This window comes from Phacochoerus africanus, chromosome 10, assembly GCF_016906955.1.
Source record: "Phacochoerus africanus isolate WHEZ1 chromosome 10, ROS_Pafr_v1, whole genome shotgun sequence".
NCBI classification, from domain to species: Eukaryota; Metazoa; Chordata; class Mammalia; order Artiodactyla; family Suidae; genus Phacochoerus; species Phacochoerus africanus.
The window spans coordinates 105,213,962-105,226,016 of record NC_062553.1 but is presented as its reverse complement, the minus strand read 5'-3'; the positions used below and the strand labels follow the sequence as shown (position 1 = coordinate 105,226,016).

At 36.5% G+C, this 12,055-nt stretch overlaps 1 protein-coding gene across 1 annotated transcript in view; it reads left to right on the top strand.

The window, feature by feature from the left end:
- LOC125138077 (bifunctional heparan sulfate N-deacetylase/N-sulfotransferase 3) overlaps window positions 1–12,055 on the top strand; it is a 135,436-nt gene that overhangs the window by 101,282 nt on the left and 22,099 nt on the right. Inside the window, exons 6-8 of the mRNA XM_047799323.1 lie at window positions 579–761; window positions 3,156–3,252; window positions 8,134–8,257. Of these exons, the coding sequence (XP_047655279.1) occupies window positions 579–761; window positions 3,156–3,252; window positions 8,134–8,257 (404 nt within the window). The remainder of the gene's footprint in view (window positions 1–578; window positions 762–3,155; window positions 3,253–8,133; window positions 8,258–12,055) is intronic.

Below are 12,055 nucleotides of genomic sequence, written 5' to 3'. Positions count from 1 at the left end.
AAATAGTTTTAGAGTGTTAGTGATGGAAAATAGTTGATATTTATTTTAGTAAAAATTAGTCACTAGTCTTTTGTCATCATGGCCTCTAATAAATACAAATCAGAGGATATTCAGTTAATGCTAATAATGACAATTCATTGATTATTTATACCCCTTAACTTTATGTACTACATTACAAATCAAATTAAACTGATTGGCATGATAAAATCCCAGCCTCCTGGGATCCTGCTGCCTCAAATTATGAATAGTTCACATATCAGGAAGCCATGATGTGTGAACATCTAGGTTATGTCATTCAGCAGCAATCTAATTGCACTAACATGGATATATGGCAGTTGCACCCATTTTTTGTTATTAAATATATTAAAACCCCATAGAAATGCTCATCAGATCTTACTAATAACACATTCTTCAGTGTCCATTAATACAGTGAGAGTATTTGGGATATCATAAACATGGCATGAACTGAAAATCTGAACAAAGACTTCATGAGAAAAACTAGCGTTGCTATGATTGCACTGCCCCCTAGAGTTAAAATAACTTGTGTTTGAACACCGAAGTTCATTTGCCTTTTTCAGATCAGCATTTTCATGACCCATTTGTCCAACTATGGGAATGACCGGCTGGGATTGTATACATTTGTTAATCTGGCAAACTTCGTGCAGAGCTGGACCAACTTGCGACTTCAGACACTGCCGCCAGTGCAGCTGGCTCACAAATATTTTGAGCTCTTTCCTGATCAAAAAGACCCTCTCTGGCAGGTAAGATTGAGTTGATTATTGGTATAATGAAATAATCCCAAAAACATATCTTGGAGTTCTAGGAGGTAATCCAAATCTGAAAAGTGACAGCGTCTGGGGGGTAAAATAATGTGCATTTTGGACGTGTTAGTAGATTTGAGAAACTTCATAGCAGACCAAATTTTCTGTTCCCATGCCCATTAGAAATTATGGGATTCTGAAAGCTCAGTGAGAGGTTGAATGTAATGTTTTCAATCAGGAGCAAGGGACCAATTTGCAGATCACAATAGGCTGAAAGAACAGAAGGTGGTTTCAGGGTGTGTTAGGGAGGTAGTCAGCTGGTCAGCCTTGAGCACCTCCCCATACCTCTCACAACTAAATTACATTAGAGGGATAGGTGAAGAGAGTTCAGAACTGATAACTGCCTCTGAATCACAGGATGCACCAGCAGCTGCAGAATATAGGAGGCTTTCAAACATATTAATTGAGAATTACTTTGGACATGGGGAAGTGCTTAGTGGCAAAATCACTGAGCTTCTTAAGAGAAAATGTCACATAGAAATGGCATATTCAAACTGTTCTAGGCATAACCCAGATTTCAAAGCTTACACTCTCATGTGGCCTAGAATTGCAAAAACACCTTGAGCTTAAATTGCCTACTCCATGACCTGAGCAAAGTAATACTCTTACGAAATAACTACATAGTGCTAATTATATGTGAGACTAGGTGCTTTATATATGTTAATTCATTTAATCCTCACAACTACCCTATGAGGTAGGTATACTTATTATCCTCATTTTACAGAAGAAGAAGCTGGAGAACAAGAAAGGCTGAGACACTTAAGGTCATACAGCTACTATGTGACAGAATGGGAAAGAGTTCCAGGCCACCTGGCTTCAGAGACTGCATTCTGAATCATTGTCCTAAATGCTGCTAGAGAGTGAAAGACAGAACTGATGGTATAGTAATAACCATCTTCAGAAGAAGAACTCAGTAAATTTCACAGACTGAAGCACAGTAAATGCTGCACTCATACTCTATTCATTTAGCTTTGAAGTTGAGCCAGTTACCTCCTGGGCACAAACAGATAACCCTAAGAAGAAACAAAACTACACATTTTAGGAGGTTAAAGCTAGTGGTTGTAGAACTGTCACTGCATATTATTTTGTAGATGACATTAAAAAAAACAAACATCTTTTTATCTTTTGGAGTGCCAAAACTTAACCAAATGTTAGCTACTGGAAAGACTTGCAACTTTCCTGCTAATTTAATACTTTTTTTTTTTTTTTTTTAACGGCATAGGAAGTTCCTAGGCCAGGGATTGAATCCAAAGTGCAGCTGTGGCAACACCAGATCCTTTAGTCCACTGCAGGCTAGGGATCCAGGCTAGGGATCAAACCCATGCCTCTTCAGCAACCTGAGCCGAGGCAGTTGGATTCTTAATCCACTGTGCCACAGGGGGAACTCCTTAACGCCTTGTTTTTACATTGAAATTGGTATTATTTCAGGTGAAACCACTTTTTTTCTAGAACAACAGCCAAAAAAAATACACTTATTTTAGTCTGAAAAATCTGTTGTTTATGCTAAATAAGCAGAAGTTTTATTTAACTACACATATCTATAATGTTAATTGAATAGAAATAAAGTATTGTCCTGTTTGCTTATTCCTAAAGAGTATTAAAGGTTGATGTTAATGCTTTATATAATATATACTTTGCAGTTAAAATTAGGATATTCTAGTTCCTTGCACAGTGGTTTTGATTTAAGAACTATAGGCCAAAAGCAGATTCCCCAAGGTAGTAATGCATCCTTATTTTACCCTTTTGCTGAAATTTAGTGCCTTTTAGCATCTGTAAAGTCATAGTTTTAGACATACATTTACCAACCTTTGAAGACATCAGAAAGAATCTGCTGTCTCTTTAAAGAGTACTATTACTGCCAGATTCATATCCCTTTGAAGCACAGCAGGAAAGCTCAAAGTTACTTGGAATAAAAATCTAACACCTTATATTTCAGTAATTTATGAATGCTGAGGGTATATCTATTTGAGGCTGGCAGGAAGCAAAGCCTCTCCTCAACAAGCTCACTGTTTTAAACACTCCACACACACATACAATTAAGACACAGAACTGCCAACGGCAGGAAAAAATACTAAAGCCTCAGTATCATGAGGCTGTTTATCCATAGTGGAAATGACTCCCCTCCCCCACCTCCTTTGTAGACACTCAGCTTTGGGATGAAAAGAAGTTATTTGATATCTTCCGTGATGCCACTTGAAGGTTTTCATGTAAAAGAAGGAGTCACATAGCCTTGTTTCCTAGGATATCATTTCAAGGACAGAAGTTGAAAAACTCTAACACACAATGGGCACCCACCAAAAAAAAAATACATCTCTATTTTCTTCTCCCCTTCAGAATCCTTGTGATGACAAACGCCATAGAGACATTTGGTCTAAAGAAAAAACCTGTGATCGCTTACCAAAATTCTTGGTAATAGGACCCCAGAAAACTGGTGAGAACTTTTTACGTTACCATTAACCAAACAGTGTAAAAATCCTGATGACTAGACAATGAGTCTTGTTACGTAACTTCTCAAACTTCCTATAAATACTGATGAATGCATAACACATTTTTTTCTCCAACATAACCATTGTTTAGCTCAATAATGTACTTAAAAGCTCTTGTTGAAGTCTTTTTTAAAGTAAAAAGGATGAAGATAGATGTCACACGGTTTGAATATCCTGCAATTTGGTGGGAAATGTTATTTTCTCCAAAGATCTTAACGGAAAGGTGTTGCTACTAACATTTATAAAATGAAAATTAATCATGTGTTTGAAGAGTGACGGATAGGATTTCATGAAAAATAGAGATGGACACATATAAACATCTATAAATCTTCTAGAATTTTAGCTTCTTCCTGCTATCTTCCTTACATAGTTTATTTCTAAACTATTTCTTGCAGAGGTGACCATTTTCTAAAGGTCTATAAAGAATGTTTGACAAGCAGAATTCCTGGACATAAACAAAACTTTGTGCTAAGAAAGGTATTTATTCATACCCAGGAGAAATCTTTTACACCTTTTCTTAAATTGGTATGCAATTTTTTTCCCATAAATTTCTTATTTCTGTAAGACAGTATTAAAACGAAGCCCAGTGGAAGCTTTAAAATGCCAGACATTCATGCTGTATTCCGCATGAGAAATTATTTTGGGCTCTTAGTTTCTTGTTTGACAGAAAACAGCCATTTCAACCACATCCTTTCCTAAGAGAGATACATTCCTTTCCCTTATTTCTCTAGTAATAAATGGGGAGAATTCTATGTAATGTACACAGTACGTTTAGCCTATTCATTTTCTCTTAGTTCCATTTACAAATATTAATCTGACAACAGTAATAAATAGGACAACTACTTCTCTTGGCCTTATTTATTTCACTTGTCTTTATCTATTTAAAGTCAAGAAGCAACCAGAAACACATTTAAACTAAAGTCTCTTCATCGAACTCCTACTGTCATCACGTAGCTTTGTCATTAACAATCACATCTCTTTGCTGAAGCTTGGCAGATCAAGTTTGCTTCAGAAAGCCCTGCAGGATATGCTTCCTCTTGTGTTGTGCTGGATATGCAGACATTTTAATATCATGGTTAGATGGCAGAATTATTACTTGTCATCTTGAATTCAGTTGGGTTTCCAAATGTTTATGTTACAATCTGTATATGACATTTACCTTTGGACAGGAATTTTAACTCCCTTTTATAGAAATTGAATTTTTCCCCAGTTTTACAGAGGTATAATTTACAGGCAATAAAATTCACCCATTTTTAAATGCACAGTTTGATGAATTTTGGAAATTGTACACTGTTGAACACTCCAGTGTTCAAGATTTAGAACACTTTGACCTCCCTAAAAAGTTTGTAATCTCCCGTTTGACTTCTTCCACCTAGAATAATGCTTTTGAGATTCATCCACATTATTGCATATATTGATACTTTATGAAATTATTGTTTAAATGAACAAAAATATCTTCTTATATTAGTTCCATAAAAATTAACCAGCTTTATTTTTAACTTCAGTTTTGTCAAAAAGTATTTTTCTGAATAATCTTGCACTGACATATAGTTATCTGGATTTGCAAATATTTTTGGTATTGAAACTAACAAAAATATGAAAACTGAAGTGTTTTTTTTTTTTAATACCCAAACTGGTTCTTTTTTTTTTTTTTTTTTGGTCTTTTTGCTATTTCTTGGGCCGATCCCGCAGCATAGGGAGGTTCCCAGGCTAGGGGTCCAATTGGAGCTGTAGCCACCGGCCTACCACAGAGCCACAGCAACGCGGGATCCAAGCTGCGTCTGCAACCTACGCCACAGCTCACGGCAACGCCGGATCTTTTTAACCTACTGAGCAAGGGCAGGGACCGAACCTGCAACCTCATGGTTCCTAGTCGGATTCATTAACCACTGCTCCAGGACGGGAACTCCCTGAAGCTTTTTTTAAATGTGTGTGTGTAGGATTATGTACACACACACACACACACACACACACACACACACACACGTTTATTCAGACCCAAGAATTTGAGTAAGCAAAGGCCGAATTCAGAAACCACAACTTAATTTTTTGACCACTAATAAATTACAGTGTACCTGTAATTTATGCAAATGATTAGATCATATTCACTTTTTGTTTGTCTTTTTAATGCTCATCATGTTATTTAAAGCGAACAACACAGAGTTCCTGCTGTGGCACAACACGACCAGAAGTGTCTCTTGAAGGATGCAAGTTTGATCCCAGCCCAGAACAGTGGGTTAAAGATCCATTGCCACAGCTGCAGTATAGGTGGCAGCTGTGACTAGGATTTGATTCCTGGCCCTAGAAACCCATATGCCACAGAGCAGTGAAAAAAGGAAAAAAAAAAAAAGCAAGCAAGATGATTTAATACAGTTCTTAAAAATAAAACTCAGAAAAGGTTATCGGTTGATCTAAAAAGGAATTAATCTTTTTTCACATTGTAATAGTTACTCCGTTTTCACAAATTCTATTCAGTTTTTAAAAAATGTATTACTGAATTTTATCTCAGTAAAAATGTTAATTTTAAAAATACCTTACTAATATTCAGATATGGAGCTGTTTAGGTACTTTCACAGAGATTATCTCACTTGACCCTCATAAAACGCTGATAGCTAAATATTTTCTTCCTCACTATACATATAAGAAAACTAAAACTCAGGTGAGATTCTTTTTTCATTCCAAGTTCACACAGCTTATAAACATCAGAAATAGAACTTTTTTTTTTTTGTCTTTTTAGGGCCACACCCATAGCACATGGATGTTCTCGGGCTAGGGGTCTAATTGGAACTGTAGCTACCAGCCTACACCACAGCTATAGCTACGCTGGATCAAGCCACATCTGCAACCTACACCACAGCTCACAGCAATGCCAGATCCTTAACCCACTAAGTGAGGCCAGGGATCAAACCTGCATCCTCATGGATACTAGTCGGGTTTATTTTCACTGAGCCATGACAGGAACTCCCAGAACTAAAACTCTCAATCCTAGAAGTTACCTGACTCTAAAGATCATGCTCTAGAATGCTTTACCATTTTCATTCCCCAATAAGTTTTAGATTTTGTCCCACATTTCTTCTAAGTCAGTGTTTCGCAAAGTATACTAAATCAGAAACTCTGGGATACAGCACAGCTCTCTGTCTTACCAACCCTCCAGGTGAATCTGATGCATGCACCTGTTTGAAAACCATTGGCTTTTTTGTTTTATTTTGTTTCTTTTCTAAAAAGGGCCACACCCACAGCATATGGAAGTTCCCACACTAGGGGTCGAATCAGAGCTGCAGCTGCCAGCCTACACCATAGCCATGGCAACATAGGATCCAAGCAGTATCTGTGACCTACATGCAGCTGGTGGCAACACCTGATCCTTAACTCACTGAGTGAGGCCAGGGATGGAACCTGCATCCTCATGGATACTAGTTGGGTTTTTAACCCCCTAAGCCACAACGGTAACTCCTGAGAACCACTGCGTTAAGTCAAACTTGTGAACAGCATTCTTGCCTTGTAAATTGTGGATTACTATGTCTGCATTCCCTATAGCTATGTCTGATCACAGATAAAATGTTCATTGTTTGGCTCAGATATAATCTAGAAACACTGCCTCTTCCAACTCATTGTTTTAAACAATATTTGCTGTTGACAGAGTTATTTCACAATTTTTCTGATGTGTTCATATGGTAGATTTAAGTATAATACTAAATAAAGCTTGTCAGAAAGATAAGAAGATTCAAAGTTTGATATAGATGGCAACATAACATTCATAGTAAGCAAAATTACAACAGTAATTTCTCCAAGCAAGAGAAATATGATAAGGCCATATCTGATTACCATTGCTAGCTATTGACCTAGAAGACAATTAATAGGTCTGGGTCCATCAGACTGTATAAGAATGTAAATCACATTAGAGTAGAGAAGTGGAAATAGAGGGTATATTTCTCTCTTGGGAAAATTGAATACATAGAGCAGATTGTTTTTATTATGATTTTATACACAAAGTTATAGTTGTAAGCACCTGGTTAAACACCTGAACTCAGACTGCGTTACTTTCTCCTGGAGCAATGTAACTAAGTTATAACCTTTTACTTGTAATTTAGGCTCTAAAACACTAATTTAACAGTTTATGACATTACTCATTATAAAAAAATTAAAAGTCACATTCATATGGGTACCTCTGATATGTTTTCAAAAATGCAGAGTTTGTTATGTCACTAGGAAAGGGCACGATTTTTCTTTTCAAATTTAGCAATGTAAACAATTTCGACACTATTTTTTTAAGTATGTAAATAGTACATTCAAACTGAAACTTGTTGAGGGTTTAAATTCTGTCTCAAATGTAATAAGCTTTCATAGTCCTCAGGAACAACTTTATAGGAAAATCAAAGTATTGGTTTGATCATGTAGTGTCATATTAAATAATAATATATTTCATTTATATGATGCTCTATTAATATCAAAATGACTTCAGGTACAAAATGTCTTTTCATCCTCAGAGAAAGCCTAGGAAATAAGCAAGGCAGGCAATTTTCTGCTAATAAGTCAAGACAAAGAGGAGCTAGACGCCAAAGTCACAGACCAAGTCAGTGATTGAGCTGAGGTCAAAAGCCAGTTCTTCCAATTCCTGCATCAGGCCTCTTCTCACATCACACTCTCCCCATATTTCAGAACTTTCTTATTTTAAGATGCTGGTTATCTATTCAGTTTACTTCAAGGAATACTTATATGTATGTTTGGATCTCTGTGATATGTAGTTTATTAATGACTTTGAAATGCCAATAGTAGGAAACTGTATTTTCCCTTAATTAATCTCTGAACCTCTGTTGTCTTTTCAGGAACCACTGCTTTGTATTTGTTCCTGGTTATGCATCCTTCCATCCTTAGTAACTCCCCCAGCCCAAAAACCTTTGAGGAGGTACAGTTCTTTAATAGAAATAACTACCACAGGGGGATTGATTGGTAAGATGGGTTATTAGTATAAATCTAAAAGTATATGTACTGTTCACAGTATAAATTTAGCACTAATATTTATAAACATATGAACTTGTAGCAAATTAAACAGAAGTTATCCTGTGTGCCTTTTATACTGATTGAATAACATGAAGGAGCAAAGAAATTATTTATAACAAACTTTTCTCAGTTTATGAAGAGACCTGTCGCCTCAAGAGAGTCACATGTAATTTTACTTTGCATTAATTATTTTTGATGGTAATTACAGATCTAAAGTCAGAGAAATACCTAATACTCAGGAATTTCATTCCTCTCTACTCAAGAACACTTTCATAGTTTTCTGTTATTATGCACTTTGCCTTAAAGTGATGCTACAGGTCATGTGTATAGTTTTCTATTTCACTTTGGTATAAAGGGTAAATAAATAAATAGAACTAGAAATGTGTATGTATTTCATAAGTAATGAAAGTTATAAAAAGGCTATCAATAAATCACAAAATTTAATTTTTGACTTTTGAATTGAAATTAGGACCATACTAACCATTTGAGGACAAGAATTAAATTAAAATTAAAAGTTAGCATGTCAAATATACACAAAATATAGTAATGTAGCAGGAATACAGTTGCAAACAGACATAATCATAAAATGTATCTCAGAAGTCTTTCTGTTAAGGTATAAATTCTGGACAGAAAGTGATATAAAAGAGTAAGTCCTTAAAATAACTCTCAAACATGAACATAAACATTGTGCATGTAGTTTAGCATAAAGGTATTATATATTAATTCTGTTGTCAAATTGCACGATCTATATTTTACATGCATCAGCTCCCACAAGGTTTGCTTGTGAGTAGTCCAAATGAAAATCTAAAGAAATGAATTGAGTAGAATTTAGCACCTACTAGGATTTACATATATCCTGATTATATATAATTCCCTGCCAATTTCATCCATGCTTGAAATTGATTAATTGCATAGTGTTAAATAACAGCTGTGAGAATCAAGAAACCAGCAACTACTTTAGCAGCTATTTTCCCACTGACTCAAATATATATGATTTAGAGTATAATAAAATGATTTTAACACCAGAACTAAAGGGAGTAGTTAAAAACTGATGCAGCACAATGGGTTATGGATCCAGTATTGCCACAGCTTTGGCATAGGTGGCAGCTGCAGCTCGGATGCAGCCCCTGACCTGGGAACTTCCATATGCTATGGGTGCAGCCAAAAAAAATTTGCTTTAGAAGTGGAGAGGAGGAGTTTCCATCATGATACAGCAGAAACAAATCCTACTAGGAACCATGAGGTTGTGGGTTCGATCCCCAGCCTTTCTCAGTGGGTTAAGGATCCGGCATTGCTGTGAGCTGTGGTGTAGGTTGCAGACATGGCTCGAATCTGGCATTGCTATGGCTGTGGCATAGGCTGGCAGCTACAGCTTCGATTAGACCCCTAGCCTGGGAACCTCCATGTGCCGTGGGTGCTGCCCTAAAAAGACAAAAGACAAAAACGAAATTAAAAAAAAATAGAAGTGGAGAGAAAGACAATAATACTTGGATTCCCTGGGACTTAAGAATATCTGTGAGACTATTCAATTAAAAAAAAAAAAAAGCTGTACATAACCCAGTCATGTGTATAGTCACTATAACAGGAATAGAAAGTCCCTCAAGCAGGTTACAAAGAGATGGCATAAATAGTAGAAAGGTAGAAAGGATTAAAGATTTTAATTATATCTCACTAAAAATATCCCAATTGCAATATCCCACTTTTGATCGACAAATTACATGCTTATAAAAGGCAGTTAACACAAATAACAAATAATAGTACCTGCAAATGTCAATCTATTAGCAATAACTATAGCTTTGCTCTCAAAGATATCAAATGTACTCAACAGTCCTCGGACTGGCCTTGCCTTTCCACGAAGCATCAGGACCCCAGCAATCCCTTTAGAACCACAGAGCCACAAAGTTGGAGATTATGTGTCTCAGCATACCAAGGTCACTTACAGAATTAGCGCAGGCATAGGTAGTTAATGGGTCTGTTCTTGAAGAATGGGGTAAAATCAGGGCTGCCTTGAGTAACAGGCAGCCCTAAACACAGATTTAGGGCACAAGCAAAGCAGGGCAAAGGAAAATGAGAAAACTCCATCTTTGACAAAATAGCCAAGAATTTTCCATTAGAATTTCCAAGAAAAATATTTGATTTATGCATATAGCTAAATGTTATATTTTATGGTTTGGTATTATTTTTTATAATTATATAAGGAGGCAGAGGAGGGTTGGAGTGGCACAGGGAGGGCCATAAATTCCTGCTAACATTTAGAACCTCTACACATCTCAATCTAGCTTTGAGTAAAATCACTTGGAAATACAGGGTCAACCCAAGAAACAAATAAATGTAGAGTGTTGCAGAAACCACATCTCTCTCTCTCAGTTAAAAAACAAAACAAAAAAAAAAGCAAAAACAAAAAAAAGAACTACGGAGTTGTTATGGGGGTGGCAAAGCTTAAATGAAAGAAGCATTCACTTTTGACTCCCAAATTGTTAAACTACTCTAGCCTGCTCACCAATTATTTGAATAACCTGAATTCATATTCTCCAAATGTGGGCCTATTTCCACCCTGGAAATATGAAGCTGAATCCTTTGTGTTTTCTTGTTTATTCATCAGACCTTTCTTAAGTGCTATATGTACCAGTCACTGTGTTAGAAAAACATGGGCATATAGGCAAACAAGGAACTGACCCCTGCTTTCTCCATGAGCCTCTGGAGCCAGGCAAAACCAATACATCATAGGTCCAAGATTCAGAATTGCTTGAGGAAGTTTTCAAAGCCTCAAGTGTCGTAGGAATAGAAGACTACTGGGAAGGTGAGACAGCTTTTAGAAGTTAAAAGTTATCTGAATTCAGTAACTTCTGCCCTTCTATTGTGATTTTTGGAGGACTTTTTTGTGATTTTTGGAGCCTTGAAACAAGCTTGGACCAAATAAGATACCACTAGATACTTGATATAACCTTAGCAACACTGGAATCAGTGTGGTCATCTAAATTTTAAAGTATCTTGAAATTTTGGTGTTCCCATCGTGGCTAAGTGATAACGAACCGACTAGTATCCATGAGGATTCAGGTTCCATCCCTGGCCTGGCTCAGTGGGTTAAGGATCTGGCATTGCCGTGAACCATGGTGTAGGTCACAGACATGGTTCAGATCCCATGTGGCTGTGGCTGTGGCGTAGGCTGGCAGCTACAGCTCCAGTTCAACCCCTAGCCTGGGAACTTCCATATGCCACAAATGTGGCCCCAAAAAATAAAAATAAAAAAAAATTTAAAAGTATCCTGAAATTTGGCACTTTCTATAAATAGAATATACCAGGACAGATAGCAGATCAGGCTTTCCAGAAATGTCTGTATACCTCTTTACCCCTAAAACAAAAGGATGTCAGAATGATATATCACCAACAAGGCTATTTCCAGAAAACATAAAAGGATTTCCTTATTGCCCTGAGTTTCAAGACCTCACTTTGTTGTACCAGCCAAACTTTATAGTATGTTAAAAACTGGAAACCTACTGGAAGCTTTATTGTGTGACTGAAAGCAAACAACACTCGGCAAAAAGAAGTCATCACGTAAATATTAATGACTTTCTTGTTCAGTAATTATTGAACCTCCTTGTCTTGATAACTCATAGTCAGAGTGGCCTATAAATCAAAGAGGATGTGGGTAGAGAGTGAGGCCATTATTATAAAAGGTAAGAAACCCTAGAAGTTAAATTCCCATATTCTTTCTAAAAAGGCCCCTTTTCCTCTAAAAGATATTCC